The sequence below is a fragment of the Magallana gigas genome, chromosome 3, assembly GCF_963853765.1.
Source record: "Magallana gigas chromosome 3, xbMagGiga1.1, whole genome shotgun sequence".
NCBI classification, from domain to species: Eukaryota; Metazoa; Mollusca; class Bivalvia; order Ostreida; family Ostreidae; genus Magallana; species Magallana gigas.
This window is the reverse complement of record NC_088855.1, coordinates 50250869-50268465: the sequence shown is the minus strand read 5'-3', so window position 1 is coordinate 50268465 and position 17597 is coordinate 50250869. Positions and strand designations below refer to the sequence as shown.

The window sequence follows — 17597 nt, the reverse complement described above, 5'->3', positions numbered from 1 at the left end:
GATACAATGTGCCCGTATATAATAATACACGCATATTATTAGGTAGAAGATAAAAGCTATATACATGTAATTTTATTATGAGAAATATACATAACGTCAGGTACCTGTGAATTCTAGCTACCTTCATACCCGATAAATCACGCAAAAAATGATTGAAATTTGGACTTAATTCATAAAATGCTGCAAAGCTTAAAGAAATAAAGAATGAATGACAAATCATTACTTTGTAACATGATTGCGTGCAAACATTCTGATTAGTGAATCAATATCCAATTGAATTGAATAACAAAATGGTATATGTAGTCCCAAATCCCGAACCCTTCCTCGATTCAAGCGCGATTGATAAATAGTGAAATTATTTTCATTTATTACGGCAAATATGTTTCAAATGAAACCAGAGTATCGAATAATCATCCTCATATTTAGTTGATTCATAAGAATACTAGAACAATTAACTTATTTCCTAAAACTAATATCAAGAGATATATAATTATCATGAAAAAAAGTCGAATTAAGAATATTATTCTTAATTATCGGGTACAAGCGAGATAATCCAGTTATAAGCTGATGAATATTTTCGCGTGACAGAGTAATATACCCTAAAGGAACTCTTCTATGTTTGAAGTTACGATGGCGGCTATGAAAAATGGCCTCCAAATCTGAAATCGTTAGGATAACATACAAAGAACTGGAGTCTTCTGTTCAAGATAAAGACAGATCACATCGATATACCGACAAAAGTAGCAATGATGGTAATACAGAATGTTTATGTACCTGTTTTTTGTTCCTTATACAAGTTAATAGTGCAATGGAGCTACTTTTGTTTTCATTTTAACAGTTTAAATTTCAAACAAGGCTTTTACGCCACATTTAAGAAATAACCTTTAGGTACTTTGTCGTTTTATGTTTTATGCAATATTTGTAATTTATGCTCTGTTTATGATTACTTTAAGCGATCTTAAAAGTTTGTCACCTTTCATCGAAGTATTTAGGGAATGTTTGATAAACTGAACAGCTGGAGTATTCTGTTTAAAAGAAGTGGACAGGCATAGTCTACATCCACTTCTCCTAGCAAGCCCTCATATTTTGATTCTGATAAACGTGTTAATGTCGGAATCGAAGACGGTCTACGCTTCGACCCATGTTTCGACTCCAGTTTTCCTGATTTTTCGTAACAGACCTATTATTTCTACATTTTAAACATTAATGCATGACAAAAATGGGGATCAATCTTACAAACTATAGGCTTATGAGAAAACTTGCTAACCAAAAGTTGTTGGATTTAAAATATTTCTGGTTGTAACGGGCTTTCTGATTGGCTAAAAAATTATTTTATATTGTATAAAGAATGTTGCCTACGTCTTAGTAAGACTAACTTCAAAAACGTATCAATACGCCTGATGTTACGTTTGAATTTTGTACAATTTTTACGTCATTGTTTAAAGTCAAATGACCGTTTTTATCTACAATGAAGAGTAAAATAATTAAATTATAAGCATTGAATTCAATATTTATTAGTTTTACATGATATAAAATTGTTTGAAACAGTTTACGTTTTTTTTATAAACCACTTTGTTTTTTTCCCCACTTTTTTAACAATGTTTTTTTCTACACAAGCCCAGGTAGATAAATGTAGCCTTCTGTTCTCAGAAATAAACATTGATATTCATGCAAATGTTACAGATTAAGACATATGCCTATATGAGAATGGATTTTGATATCTGATAAAGATACCATATGATATCCCAAGTTAGATATTTAAACATACAGTGCAAGACAATATTTTCAATTTTATAGTAAAAAAAATATATTTTTTGGCAGAGTAAATGTTTATCCCATTTGAATCAGGCCTAATACAATGTATGTACCCAAACAGGCCATTAATCTATTTTGGGGATTGATTCCAGACTATATAAACCCAAGTTTAATTTCATTTCATTCTCAATCATGTTTTCCCTGTCGCTTTTTATATTTACATTACAATTCTTTGCAACATGTTTAAAGGTTACAATTTCTATACGAGGAACAAATTACAAGTTTTCTTTGCACATACTTTGAATGCCTACCACATATAACTAAAGTACTGGGTATATTGAATATTATTGAGGAAACATTTTTTCATGTCCCAGTAATCAATAAGTACTCTCCTAGCTTTGGCTTTTTGAAACTCCCGTGTTTCACATCCATAGATGACAACAGAGCTAACATATGTAACATTTTCAAGTGATTATATCAACTAGATTATCCTCCATCTTCTATAAATGTGGTGCCAGATAAAGCAAAAGACCCTGTACTTAACAGGTACCTAAGGAACAGAACAGATAATCATTTTATTGAGGAATAAGAGTTGACACTTCCTTGTTAATATTTAATCCAATTGTTTACATTTTACACTTTCAAGTTTTCAAAATTTAGAATCTTCACAAATCAAAACAAAGATACATAATTAAAAAGATAATTTGTAATTTCTTTTAATACAGAAAGTAAATACACTGTACATGTAAGTACAGATAGTCTTTTTCTCTTTATTTTTGTTGGAATGACAGTGTCTAAATTAATGACAATGATTTTTCACAATTTTTAGAAATGGCTGTGACTTTTGAATGAGGAAAAGTATTTGATATTTTGATAAAACTAAAGAAGATTTATTGTTTTCAAGTGAAATAAATAAAGGAATGAATAAAAACATGTTAATGACTATCTGAAAAATTCCAAATAGAAGATACAACACCAACTTCCAATTCCAAATACTGAATTTTCAGAGATGTTGGATTTTTTTATTGGGGGGGGGGGGGGGGGGGGGGAGGGGGGGGGGCGGTGTAAAAGAATGATTGGTGAACAATTCTTAATATTTAATACATGTATTGTAATGAGAGGACCTATATTCTGACTTTTGGTCAATAAGCTGTAAAAAAAAAAATAAAAAAATAAAAATAAAAGATCACTGAATTAGTCTGTTTACACCTTTGTCTGACTTTCCTTAAATCATTCATTGTCTTCAACCATATCAGACAATGAATGATCTATTAATATGTAAATATACATGTATAACGATAAGAATGTGGCAAGCTGTATTTTTTGTTTAGAAGCGCAAAAAAAGAGAAGCAAGAGGCCCACAAGGGGTATATATCAGCCTCCAAGACGGTCCCCTAAGGTGCTAGACAACACGGGAAGGGGTTCCCAGGGGGAGAACTGGGATGATGAGGAAATTCCTAGTTCTGCAGAAAGCAAGGAGAACAGCTCCGAGCGAGAGGTGAGAGCTAGGCCAATATTTCTTTAAGATGTTTTTTTTTTTAAGTATAGGTGTACAAATATATTAATTACAATGGAGAACAGCTCGAGGTCTAGGAAATGAAAAGAGCCAACTGATTTCTGAAATTTGAGGTATATCTGTTCATTTAATGATGTTAAAATTAAAAACAATAGTTTTGTGATATAAGGTGTATTAGAGCATGATTTTTAGGTAAACATGGTGTCTTTTAACCTGTCATTTTCAATTAAATATGAAGAAAAATCTGTTACAGATAGCTGTGTGAATTCGTTCCATGTCTGAAAAAATGAAATATTTTTTTAAAAATTTCTATGTCTAACAAATGTAACAGTAATGTGTACTTGTATCTATCCAGATTTTCTTCTGTCTATCAGAAAAAATTAATTAGTATAAAAAGTATTCTATTTATCTCTGCTTCAAGAATGTATAGATGTCTGGATGACTTAATTTTGATATGATAGGGGAATGCCAAAAAAAATGTATCAATTTCTACATAACTTATGCACAACCAAGATGGATGGGAAAAAACAATTCACATAAATGATGATGTTTTGATGGATATATAACCAAAATATTACTGTATCTTATAATATGCATCCTCAGGAAGTAATCTTCTCTTTTCATGCAAGGTTATTATTTATGAATCAGACTTTTGGTTTTTTTTGTAGATTGATGATGTGAGTTCAAATCTGAAAGACCTACATCTTAGCAGAGAAAATTTTGATCCAAAGAAACAACGGTCAAAAAGGCCTGAAATTCAAAGATATGTCCCTAAGGGCAGGATACTGGAACAACAAACCAAAGATGATGATGTCTCCGAGTCAGAAACTAATGTGGATGTTTCTCCACGAAAAATTGATTTGAAAAATGACCAACAAGACTTGAAAGTGACAGTGGTGGTGAATGAAGGGGCATCATCCCCTGCCCAGCCCAGTGTTGGAGCAAAACCTGAGCCTAAGCATCCTCCAAATCCCCATAATCCACTGGACAGAACAACTAAGGGGGAATCTCCCAAAAGACTACAGTCAAAGACAGACACTGGAAACCAGTCCAGGGGAGGTCAATCTGGTCCACAATCCAATAAACCAAGGCATCAGAGAGACAGTGAGAATAAACCAAAGAGTGGTGGAAGGAATTCTGAAGAGAAAAGGTTTGGAGGTGGAGAGGCTGCTCAGAAAAAGGGACCGCAACACAGTGGGCACAGTGGGCCTGGTCAAGGCAAGCAATATGATAGAGGTAGCCGTGATAATGAGTTCAGGAGGGGGGAGTCTAAAAGAGGGGGATTTGGTAGAGGGAGAGATAACAAGAGAGGTGGCTGGCAGGAGGAAGAACCTAAACCTCAAAGACAGCCTAGAGAGAGGAGAGACAGGGTGGCAGAGAGTAGTGGGAGTGACCAGAAGAAAGCGGACAGTGCTGAAAGGGAGCAAGGCATGAAAGACATCATACCAACCATGGTGTTTGAGAGAAAGAATGGGAGTAATTCTCCTGCGGAATCTGAAAACTCCAAACAGGTCCAAGTCACATCAGGTAGTAATAATGGGAGTGGTAAGCCTGGATCTAAGAGGTATTCACTGTCAGCCATGAGGCGTCCAAGAGCAGGCAGCATCAGCAGTGATGTAAGCAATACAAGTGATCTCAGTATGGATGAAGAGACCACAAACCGAATTCTGGATTGGAGTGTGGAAGTAGAGAGAGAAATGGCAGAACAAATTCAAGATGAAACTCCAAAGCTGCAGGAATATCTGGATCAGAAAGGTGGATTTAATGACTGGGATGGAGCCATAGAAACAGTGGATAAAGCCAGGCAAGCTTTAGAAAGAGGTCAGCAGATGCAGAGATCTGGCGAGGAAAGAGGCTATGGGAAGCAGGGAAACAGGCAATATGGGAATACCAAAAATTTTAAAAATGACAGAAATTATCAGGATAGTCACAAGGAGTATGAAAATGGTTTCAGACAAAGGAGAAATAGTGATGGGGCAAGGAGTCGAAGGAAAGACAGACACAGGAAAGGATCCAGTGCTGGAAGACGTAGTCGTGATTCCAGTGTGTCCAGCGCTCACAGTGTCAGGAGCTACCACACAGAAGATGATATGTATGGAACAGACACATGGCCCAGAAGAAGGAACCGTAGAAGGGGCAGCAATGCCAGTTTGAAGGAATCTCGCAGCAAGGAAGTTCTAAATGATCCAACCAGTTTAAATCTGAAAGTGACATTTGCAAGGGATGAAAAAAGACAGGTTTTGATGAAGGATAGAGAAAGTCCTAAGGGGAGAGGGCGGGGCAGGGGGCGGGGTCACAGAGAGGACAGAGAGGATGTCAATGTGGGCAAACACTCAGACAATTATCATAGGAAAGGGTTTGAAGATAAGCAGGGAGGACGTAATGGAAGAGCTTCAGGGAATGAATTTCGACAACGAAGAACCTCAGGCGATAAAAGAGATGGCTATGGTCACTATGAGACAAAAGGTGGAAGAGAGTATGACCATAGATATGATCGCAGAAATTTTGGAGGACATCAGACAGAGAGAGAGCGAAGAAAAAGTCCTGAAAGTACTGCACATGGTGGGGGAATAATAAAACTCCCCACTAACACAGACACTTCAGAAACCCATCCTCAAGGCCAGAGCAGTAAACAGCATGTGGAGTTCCACACTTCAGGGCACAGAGGAGAAAGAAACCGACTTGCACCCAGAGAAACCCATTCTCATGGAAATACAGGGCAGAGAATGCTATTTGATCCTAAAAATCCAGAAAAGATGATAGTGGTGCCAGGACCTGCCCCCTCTACCTCTACTTCTCAACTCAAATTTAAGGACCCCTCTGGTTCAGAATCTCCCCAATCTCCCCCCTCACAGCAACACCCCTTGATGCCCCCTCCTGGAGGTTTTCCCACAATGCCTTCCCAGTATAGAGGCTACCCTTCATTTTATGGAGGCTATGATCCTCGCTATCCGGACCCTATGTATGGGGGAGCTCCAATGCCTGGCCCTCCAATGCCAGGCTATTACTATGGATATCCAGGGATGTACCGAGAAAACCCAATGTTCAGGGAGGATAATGCTGAGTTTCCAGGGTAAGAAATCCAGAAACATTAGCTTTAGTATGTGACAGAATTGAAGAAAATAATTATGTTTTTAAAAAAGCAATTTTAAAAAAGGAGTGTTAGGGTCAATTTTTTAAAGAGTGGAAAATATTTTGTTCCAGGGATGGTGAAATTGACCCTATGTATGCAGGCAGATCTAGGGCCCAGTGCAGGATGATGGCTGAGCACATGTTTCAGGAGGCATGTCATATGGACTCTCAGCTCTCTGAACTTGTGTCCAGACGACAGTCTGCTGACACTTTACAGCATGTGTATAGGCTAAGGTGGGTCAGAAATACTCTTATTATGATGAAGTTTGATAGTTTAACCCTATCAAATTTACTATAGCATTGAATCATGATTTTTTGAAGTATACACTCTCATAACTGCAGCGGTGTGTGCATACAAATTGAGTAACGCGCGTTAGCGCGTTATGAAAATTTGTATGCACACACCGCTGCAGTTATGAGAGTGTATACTTCAAAAAATCATGATTTAATGCTTATATTTACATTATTTTAACTTCATGCCATGTCTGAAAATGTGATTCATACCTTAAAATTCCTATCTTATCCAAAGGCTAAGTTAATATTAATGGAAGAGCCACAGTAACAGCCACAAGCGTGAACTTTGATTTTCGCTTGTGACGTTGCAGTTTACAGCGTTCAACGTTTGTGACGTCATAATAAAACTCGTCAATTTGACCTTTGACTACTTGTTGCATTTAGAGGCATTTGAAGATCACAGAATTTAATGGAAAAACACAGTAGAATGTAAATATATATATTTAAACTACAAAATGTTTTATATACATATACACCAAAGCTTTTCAATATGGCAACATACTTAATCATTGTGACTGCATTTAACCTGATACCGCATTGCCTAGGAAACAAGACAATGCATTTTTTGCCTTTATGATGTTTTTTGAATTAATTGTAATGCCAAATAGGAAAATAGGAAAGAAGGCAATGCATTTTTTTGCCTTTATGATGTTTTTTGAATTACTTGTAATACAAGATAGGAAATTTTGAATCATTTACTTGTATTAATTAACGTGTTTTCTAAAACGTATTTTTTTGGTGATACATGTATATGCATTTTCTGGCATGCCTCTGACGGTGTTTCAGACATGAACTGCAGCAGAAGTTGGAGCACATAATTCTGTTGGATGTGGAGGTGGCCAGTAAACACAATGCAGAGCAGCTGCTGTGGAAGTCTGTGTACTACCAGGTGATAGAGATGTTCCGGCGACAGCTGTCAGAGGACAAGGAGGGGGAGGGGCCCAAAACAGAACTCTCCAAAATCCTGGACGAGGTATGTGTATCTCAGGCATAACTGTTGAACCTATAAAGCAAATACTTGGTAAAACTGAAATCTTCATCCAGTAACATCATCTCTGATAATTTTGACTAGAACATTGGTTATCCCCAATGGATAAATACTTTTTGCATAGACTTTGATTGAATTATCATAAGTATTTTCCCAAGGGATAGTTTACTAATGAGATTCTGTGTCTGTTATAAACCAAGCATCAAAACAAGTGTGTTTTAGGCATAAAGCTTTTGTTTGGACATTGCTGTGTGACTGAGTAAATGTTTTCTCTGCAGGGCACCACATTCTTTGACAAGCTACTGGAGAAACTGCAGCAGAAATATGGCTTTGATGTGGAGGATTACATGGAGTCCAGCCTGGCCTCTCAGGAGAACCAGAGTCGCCACGTCAAGCTGGCCATCCTCTCCATCCAGAGGCTCATGATCAACCTCGGCGACATCGCCCGCTACCGCGAGCAGATGAACCACAGCGGGAAGGTTAACTACGGGCGGGCTAGAAGGTGAGCTCTCAGCACAGTACACAGTTCATTCTGTTAAATACATGCACTAGCTTAATGTATGTGTTGCTTTGCATCTTTTCCCCAAATTCGATTTAACTGGTATAACTGTAAGTTTGATTTTGAATAAGTATTGTTTTCTTCACTTTCCATAATGCATTTATTCTTGCCCTTAGTTGGTACACCAAAGCTCAAATGTTGGCTCCCAAGAATGGACGTCCATACAACCAGCTGGCAATTCTTGGCCTCTACACAGTAAGTCTGACAGTTTCTGTAACTTACCATTGCTATGTAAGCTGTTATGTTTCAGAAACACTGACACACATAATGACTTGCTTTTTGTATTGTAGAGGAGGAAGCTAGATGCAGTGTATTACTACATGAGGAGTCTCGCCGCCAGTAATCCTTTCCTTACAGCCAGGGAGGGTCTTCTCAATCTGTTTGATGAAGCCAGGAAAAAGGTAGTACATGAATAGCCAGGAAGGAAAGACAAAATTCTTTTCTTTTTAGATTTTTTCAGTCTGCTATATAAGTTTTAAAAGTGAATCAACAAGTACTAAAATTTGAAGCATTCAGATTATACCATCTTACTGTAGGTCTTAGCTGTTGAGCAGAAGAAGGAAGAGGAAAGAGAAAAAGTGAAAAAGTTGGCTCCACAAAAACCCCACCATGGTCAGCGAATAGAAATCTGGGTCTCACCAGATGGGACAAGCTCTGAAGGAAAGACAGAGGACAAAGATGAGGATGACCTTGACAAACTGGAGGCTGTAGAGGTAAGAATTTATATTGTTGTAGTGCATACAACGTGTTTGATAGAAAAAAAAAGTTTTATTTATACTTTACTATTCAAAAGTTTGAAATGAAATAAATTTGGAAATATATTTGCATGTGTTTGATGTGTGCCTTTTTTTCCCAGCTGAATAAAAGATTTAATCTGAGCTTCCTTAATGTCCATGGAAAGCTGTTTACGAAAGTAGGGTATGTATTGGCTATACTATATGAAGAAATCATTGGCATTAATCTTGCATTCATTTTGTTTAGAAATGTTCATTATTAACATGTAAGTGACACTTACAATGAATCCTGTTTATTAGGCGGGAGAACTTCCCAGAATGCTGTGGACAGATGCTGAAAGAGTTCCAGGCTTTGCTGCGCTACGGAGCTTTGCCACCTACCAGACTTATACAGCTCATGGCCATCAATATGTTTGCTATAGAAAACACAGCACTGAAAGGTAAAAAAAAATACAACATTTATAAACCATATATTCGTTTATCAATGGCTCGTCTTATTTTCTACTTTAATAACAAATCTTTCTTGTACTTGATGAAAAAAACCTTCTTCGTTTAATTGTTTCACTGCTGATCTACTTCTGTAAACAATTCACATCTCTGATCTTCTGCTGTAAAGTATCTTTGGGCAAGTTTTCTCTCTGCAAAGACTGTCTTATTAAGTTCCATTACTTTTCTTTAGGTGCATATCAATTGAGCATTCTAAATGTATCACTCAGTATAAAAACATGAGTATATAGTTCTGAAGAAGCAAGGCCAGTCATTTATTTGGCATTTTTTAAGCAAACTTTCTTTCATTGATTAGAAAATAAGTTCATCTAGTTCAGTTTAAAGTTTAACTTCTGGTGTTGACAGATCCATCGATGGCAGAAGATTTCCGATCAGAGCTCCAGGAACACGCAGTACAGCTAGGATTGGACATGTTCGGGATTCTCCTGGACTGCTGTGCAGGGGAGTTAAATAAGCACTTGGCCTCTTCTGACTACCCCAGCCACATGTTTAGTCGGGAGCTTGAGGAGCTGATTCCCGGGGTGAAGAAGTGGACCGACTGGATGCTGGCCAACCTGAAGCTGTGGAACCCACCCCCTTCTCTCAGGGACACCGCACTTGGGTAAGGCTCACTATTGGAAAAACATTGACTGGATAGTCCAAGAACTCTTCCAGTTGCAATACTGTATATATGATCATTTTCGCCATGGTTTTTTTTTTTAATTTAAATGGTTTCGCCCGGTCTTGAATTCACCTAGACGCAGTTAATGATAGTACTCTTCCTGATTAATACAGCAATATTAAAATTGTTTTGAATTCACCTTGTCTTCAGGTGATATGGGACATCTGTTGATATTAATGGGGATATAGGTACATTATACTTAAAATACTTTCACCAGTTAAGAATTTTCAAACTTTGCAATATTTGACCAAAAGATATGTTTTAGAATTTTTTGGAAAGGTAAAAAATATGAAAGACCAAACAGGATTTGAACTCATGACTAGCAGAGTACTTAATGCTTTAACACATTGCACTATGCTGTTAGGTAACAATTTTGGGAAAGAAAAAATAATTGTTTATATTAGTAGAAAGCCTGTTACAATATGAAGGTGTCCCATATCACTTAAATTCTCCCACTGACAAAGAGGGCGAAAGGGGGGAAAATATTTCCCCTGTTTGCGGTATTTTAGATTGAAATACATAATGTCAAATCTACATAGTACATGCATGTGGTTTATTTTAATTGTAATTGGATTGGATTTTTATCTAGTGAGTGTTTTCCCTCACTTAGAGTTACAAGTAGAAATGCAAGGGGATTAAATGCATATTTTATCACAAATTCTAAATGAATCTTTGATCACATGTCCAATGATTACTGATTTTCATCTTCACAGGTTTTCATTTGATCTACCATATCATACCTTGGTGATTTGAAAAGCCAAACTTCTGTTATGTAAATCTAAACTGACTTGTGATAGATTCATTATTTAGTACATGTATAGGTTTGTGTTTGTTTTTTACACAGGCCTGGTGTGGATGTGTGGAAAGTGACTGCCAAGTTTGCCAACATTCTGAAAGATGTGGACGTCAGTCATGTCAAGTTATATGAGGACAGGAGAGAGGGTAGGACTGGCACTGCCACAGTACTGTACATTTATGGTCTACTTCTGTTAGAAAAGATTTATTAAATCTAAAACTCCAGCAAAAATCAGAATTCCAGATTATTTTATTGGTTTTGATTGTTTATTCTTTTTTTACATGTAGTTGTTCACATTGAAAATGTATTTTAAGGTCTTTTATTTTCAATTTTTGATTATTTTCAGGCTGTGAGCCGGTTGTTTTGTTTGAGGACACCATGCTATCTGGATTTGTTCCCCTCATGAGTGCCCCATTAAAACTGGCTTTTGTCCATAGCACTGTAGACAAGGTAACACTATCGTTAGATATTGAAATTCGATGTTGGTTAATTCCATTCGCAATTGTAGTGAAGAAGTGATATTTTCCAATGTGTAAACGACGGTACATATCTGTTAATAAATCTCTGTCTTTGAGAATTTGGAGTTACGTCCAGTTTAATTATAGCAGATAACATAATTGACTAAATTTTTGTACCTGTGTGTTACTTTAAAGGAAATGTTAACCATGTAGAAGTATAAATATATTTAGTGAGGCTAGTATCGTAAAGGGGTTTAGAACTTCATATCATTTGTTAGCAAGTGTCATCATCCAGTTAAATAATGACAATAATATGCTTAATTATTACAATATGAATACCAGGGAACACTATAATGTTGTATCTTTACATTTGAAGAAAGATCTGCACTGTTATATAAAAGGACTTAAAACATACATGTACTAAATTGCTAATTGCTAATTATTCATTTCACATTTATTTTTTCATTTACAATTATTCGTACTTATTGTTTTATTGAATACCAGTAAAATACTGTTTACTTATAGAATTGAAATGCATGTAGTTGGATGTAAATAATTTGTTGGCATTGTGCATTATTCCATCAAAGTAAAAAGATTTACAACTTTGTCGCATGTTCTTTATAAAATGCAACTATTGTTTTGACAGAACAGCGACTTTATCATAGGTTTTTTTGTATAAAGCAGCCATGATTTATTTGTTTTGACAGGACATAGCCAGGGACTGTTTGCGTATTCAGGTTCTACAGGAGTTTGCCGATTACCTCTGTGGGGTGGAGCCACCTATGCTGGAGTTTGATGTGGCCAAGAAAGAGTACTACTCAGTGGCACCCTCTACCGACTATAGCGAGGCTCCCCATGGGGACCTGCCATCAGATTCAGACGAGGTAAAAATAAAATGTCATATTGCTCAAATGTCTATGATACCATTATTCTTTGGTTTTGTATAAGAAGACTATATTTACTGAGTGTATGAGAAACTTTTAGGAAGCTGAAGTGATCGTTGAGAGTGAGGAAGAGGTTGCGGAGGAGGCGGAGGGAGATGAACATGTACGTCACCTGAGGCAGAAGAAGGAGGAGCTCAGTAAGAGGAAGGAACAGAAGCTGCGAGACAAGGAGAACATTCAGGTACTGAGGCAGTGGTAGAGGACATATAGTGTCATTACCAGACATAAGTAGGGATGTTTTGACATGGGTTTAGACTGCAACATCTGTGATCTGTCTATGCATTGATTTAAAACATAACTTTTGTGATGATCGTATTGAATAGATAATGGAAACTGTAATTGAAATGCTATCCCACTCAGACTTGACTTTCTTTTCACTATATTTGTTAGAAATTCCTCTTTTTAAGTATTTGTAGCTATCTAAAGTAATCATGTGATAGATTTCATAAAATCACCATAGAAAAAAATACAATGGTGTACACTTTAACTTTTCAGAAACTGATAGAAAAGGATCGGCATCGCTGCATTGAGCTCGAGATTCATCCAATTTTCTTGATCCCGGACACCAACTGTTTCATAGATCACTTCTCTAGTCTCAAACAACTCATACAGCTGAAGAAATATACAGTGGTTGTACCACTTATAGGTAATTTTGTAGTGTTGGACACTGAAAGACTTATCTTGTAAACATTTGTAAAGTTCTCATCATTTTATGATTGAATGTGTTGTTTCCTTTAGTTATCATTGACATTTAGCTAAAGTGTCAATAACCATGTTGTGTTTCTTTAAGTTATCAATGAATTGGATGGCTTAGCAAAAGGCAGCAAGGAGGGGCAGTATGACTCAACAGAACAGGCAACCAAAGTTAGAGAAAGATCAAAACAGACTGTGGAATTTCTGGAGGAAGAGTTTGAAAAGAAGAATTCCCATGTGAAGGCTCTGACCTCCAAGGGAAATGTCTTAGAAACAATTTCATTTAGGAGTGAGGAAGGGGACTCGAGTGGGGTAAGGATCACTGCTGTACAGTAGGCACCTTTCTTTCAGACATAATCTGTTCTGTCATACATGTGTAATCTGTCCTTCAGTGTACTTACCCTGATGCATTATTGCATCGTATGAATAGATAATTAATAATGCATGTTTTAAATCTGACAAACATATATTAAGTTATCTGTGTATAAGTAATACAATTATCTTATTTTTGATGAATTTTCTGGAATTGCATTGGAAAGCTTGCAGTTCCATCCAAATGTTGGTTAATTCATCTTCATTATTATTAAGGAGTCTCGGGGGAAAATGTTTCAAACATACAATTTCCTTTTAGTTTTTACAGTGAAAGGCCAACTTCTGAGTAAGGTATATGCAAAATATAAAGTTAATTGACTGGATAGTTTATCTGTTTGCCACACTCAAATTTTGGTCGAATGTCTGAATCATCCCAAACATTTTATGCAGGATGATATAGGAAAAAGGGGTTTTCATTTTCAATTTCATATGTAAAACATTACAAATATATGATTTTCTTTTAATTTTCAGCGAAGGGAGGATAGCTCATAACTTAACGTCTTATTAAAATAAAACGAAATTGACTTGATATTTTTTATGCTATCTGCACACATAGTTTGGTCCTAAAAATATGTCGTGGCAGCCATTTTACATAAAGAAGGCATTGACTCTGACATTGATAATGCGGTTTGAAGACGCGGCGAAATGATTTAAATACTTCTTAACATTATTCTAATCAAAACTATAAATATTTTTTTTTTATAAAAACGTTACATGAAAACCTGTATATTTGAACATTTTACCTTGCATTTGCATTTTACGAAAGTAATGCGCAATACCCTGCACAGAGGGCGCAAAATTTTAAACCCGCGACCAACCTTAACAAGTATTTTAGCATTCTATATAACTGTACATCAAACTATAATCTTAATTTGAGCAATTCAGTATTCAAGTTGATGTTGTTGTAGGGAATCAATGACGACATCATCCTATCTTGTTGTCTTCACTACTGCAAGGACAAAGCCAGAGAATTCATGCCGAAAGACAAAGGTAAAACTCAAGTAGAATCCATACTGTAGACCAAATTCGAAAATGTGTCATATTTTTAAAAAAAATTATTCATTTACATGAAGTAACATGAATTGGTTAATGAAATGGTGTCTCCAGCAATGCATAAATATGTAGATAAGATAAGTGGAGAGTGAATAGTTTGTATTTATGTCAGTCTGTTGATTTGCATCAGTTGCTTGTACCCTTTAGATGCCCCAGTGAGGTTATACAGGGAAGTAGTGTTGCTGACAGATGACAGAAACCTCCGACTGAAGGCCCACACCTGTAATGTACCTGTGAAGGATGTCCTGTCCTTCCTCAAGTGGAGCAAGATCACCTGAAGAGAGCACCCCAAGGATTGAAGCATGAGCACTGATGGGAGACCATCCTCTAGAGAATCAGTCTAGTGGGTCAGCTATGACCGTCGACTAACGTCCTTTATATAGTGTGAACAATTTGTCTGTCCGGCTTGTGTTCAATGTCACAACAGCCTACATCAGAAACATAATATTTGGAGCAGCTACGTAATACTGAACGGAAATTTTGTCTTTCCCCAGCTTAACCCAAACCAGTTTGAAGAAATACCTCAACGCGGGATGTTGATTCTAATTTTACTTAGAGAAATCTGTAGCTCGAGTGAGGCTTTGAGGATGTGATTGATTCCCTCGGCTATTTTTCTGTTAACTGTGAATTATTTGAACTGATGTGACAGTGAGTGTTTAGACTGCATGGACAGTGAGTTTCATATTAAACTGAATTCTATTGATAAAATGTGACACTTGTGATTTCCCAACTAAAAGTTGCAAATATTTCAGTGATAATGGGAATTTATTCTGTGTTTGATTTCAACAAACTGGAATATTTCAACCTTGTGAAAGCCATGGGAAAAAAAGGCATTTATATCTTGAAATTTTTTTTACAGAACTACTAAGTAGTTTGGAGTGAAATATTACCAGCAATGTAAACAATTCAAGTTTTAAAGATTTTATCTTTGTGTAAGCTAAAGCTTTAAATTTCGTTTTATGGGACTCAGCTTTGTAGCTTTAAGTGTCATTCTTTTTCAGTTCTTCATAGCTCATTGTAGATGGTTTTACTTGTATCTTTGTTAGTTGAGTTGTAAATATTTGTGGTAAATATTTAATTTAAAAATGTGTACTATTTCATAAAGGTACATCTGGATATTAAGAGAAGAATTCTTTGTTATGTAATGTTAAAACATCAGACAAAGACGAGCTAGAACGATTAGTTTCAGAGGAACTTGATAGTTTTTAATGGAAGAAAGCAACAAAGCCTTTTCACTACTTATGTCTGCTACAAGAAGAGTTTCAAATGTAGAGTTAATGATTTGGTTTGTTACAAATCTTGCTGAATTCATCTCTACCTAAGTGTTTTGTGTTTAATAGCAGCTTGGATCAGTTGTTAAGAGTTTGTAAAGATCTTTCATCATACAGTGAATACATATAGCTTTATCATGTGAAGGGTGATAGGTCAGTAAAGTCAGCAGCCTCTATCTCATTACAGATATTGTATTGTTGCAGTATAAATTTTGTTGTTTTCATCATTGAGTGGTTTTGTGAATTGATTTGTAGACAAATGGTTTTCATTGTTGGATTGATGATACCCACTTGCTATTAACGGTTTTATTGTACTTCATTGCATTTTTAATAGTTTTGACTTTGTGTGTAGTGTTTCTTTGTTTCTACATAGCACCCTCATTTATTTCAAACAGTCCTGGAAACTTGGTTTGAGATTTCTGTCTGCCATTTGTAAATTTTAGATGAAGGATTTTTTTCATGAAATTTATAATGGAGGGTCCCTCATCCCTTGCTGTGTCTGGTGTTTTTATTGTTAATGATAGCTCTTGGTTTCACCTTCCAGTTCCATGTATTGCACCTCTCCACCATCTCCATGTTATACCAAGCCTTCATGGAGGAACTTTATATATTATTGCACCGGATTGTTCCTTGATATTACCTCATGAAACGGTTACTTGTACAATTTTTGTTTTTTAACAAATGAATATTTTTTTAAAACTTCATTGTATTTTAATGTCTGGAGACAACATCAAACCTTTGGAACATACTTGATTGCAATGCTATTCAGCAATCTGTGTCTAAATTCTATGAAATTTTAAAAAAATACTTTGAATATAAAGTTTAAGACCAATAGAATTGCTTTCTGTACAGAACGTGTATGAACGAACACAGCTGTCAGTAATATCCTGATACTGTTTTTCACTGAAGTGCTACTGATCTATATTATCATTGTTTTTCGGTTTTCATTAGTTTAAATTTTGTCATTTAGCACATATCATATTGAACTTAGAAATGATATAATCATAATGAATAAATTAAATGAATTACTTCGAGTTTTATTTTCTTTATGTGTTGATTTATCATATACATGTAAATATATGCATATTTTTTTTAAAAATCCATTTGAATGCGAGGTTTGAAGGTTATTTAATAAGGTATATTATTTTAATGTTTCAAGGGTTGTGATCGCTATTGAATATCCACCAAAACACCAAAAAATGAATTTTTGCGGGGAAAAAAATGAGGAATTCACCCCCGAGTGTCAAACAAGTTGGAATAGGTATCGCGGTCCAACTTCACGATCTGAATTTTCCCATCATGCCCGGCGATGAGGAGTCGTGATGAGGCCACGTGATAAGACATCCAGCCAACGTCATCCAATTCGGATTCTCCTATCTTCCCAATCAGTTTCCCTAATGTGTTCAGCTGGAATATTTCGCCGTTGCTTAAGAGAACTAAGAATTTGTTTTCGACCTCCACGATCCATTTCACAGGATGCTTGAACTTCCTCTCCCACATCAGTTCCTTCTTCCAAGATATACACAGAAGTTTCCGCTGGTTATGATCTGGAAACAGAAATTTGTTGCCAAGTTTGTTCTCCAGAAAGCACTGAACGACACTGTGCCCTCTGATGTGAATAGAAATATCAACCGGCCTGCTTCTCTGGAAACGTTTTTCGTATAGAGTCACTTTATAGTTGTTAAGTATGCAGACTTTCGTTCCATTCAAACTCACTAAGCGACCCTCGGAAGGCAATCGTCTGCTGTCTTTTTCTGTGATATATGTTCCAGTGTCAGTGTCTACCACTTTGAATGTGACGAGAAATCTGCCCGACATCACGTACAGGCTATCGTCGGGGCGGACAGCGATGCTGCTCGGCTTC

General features: G+C 36.2%; 1 protein-coding gene across 1 annotated transcript; it reads left to right on the top strand.

Moving 5' to 3' along the window:
* Positions 1 to 592: 592 nt before the first annotated feature.
* Positions 593 to 16761, top strand: LOC105321652 (telomerase-binding protein EST1A). The gene is made up of 20 exons (XM_020064607.3): positions 593 to 752; positions 3087 to 3253; positions 3940 to 6344; positions 6476 to 6637; positions 7484 to 7670; positions 7964 to 8187; positions 8361 to 8439; positions 8535 to 8645; positions 8781 to 8957; positions 9101 to 9162; positions 9279 to 9418; positions 9831 to 10086; positions 10991 to 11088; positions 11289 to 11392; positions 12108 to 12284; positions 12385 to 12525; positions 12840 to 12990; positions 13135 to 13349; positions 14318 to 14399; positions 14610 to 16761. The coding sequence occupies exons 1-20, from the start codon at positions 647 to 649 to the stop codon at positions 14738 to 14740; spliced, it is 5175 nt and encodes a 1724-aa protein (XP_019920166.3). The 5' UTR covers positions 593 to 646; the 3' UTR covers positions 14741 to 16761.
* The last annotated feature ends 836 nt before the right edge of the window (positions 16762 to 17597 follow it).

What these genes read in the sequence shown, in the direction of transcription:
- LOC105321652 (XM_020064607.3), top strand. Translation starts at nt 647, where the DNA reads ATGGCCTCCAAATCTGAAATCGTTAGGATAACATACAAAGAACTGGAG. An exon ending in AGAACAGCTCCGAGCGAGAG is followed by an intron (nt 3,254 to 3,939) that starts GTGAGAGCTAGG and finishes TTTTTTTTGTAG; the next exon opens with ATTGATGATGTGAGTTCAAA. An exon ending in CTCAGGGACACCGCACTTGG is followed by an intron (nt 10,087 to 10,990) that starts GTAAGGCTCACT and finishes TTTTTTACACAG; the next exon opens with GCCTGGTGTGGATGTGTGGA.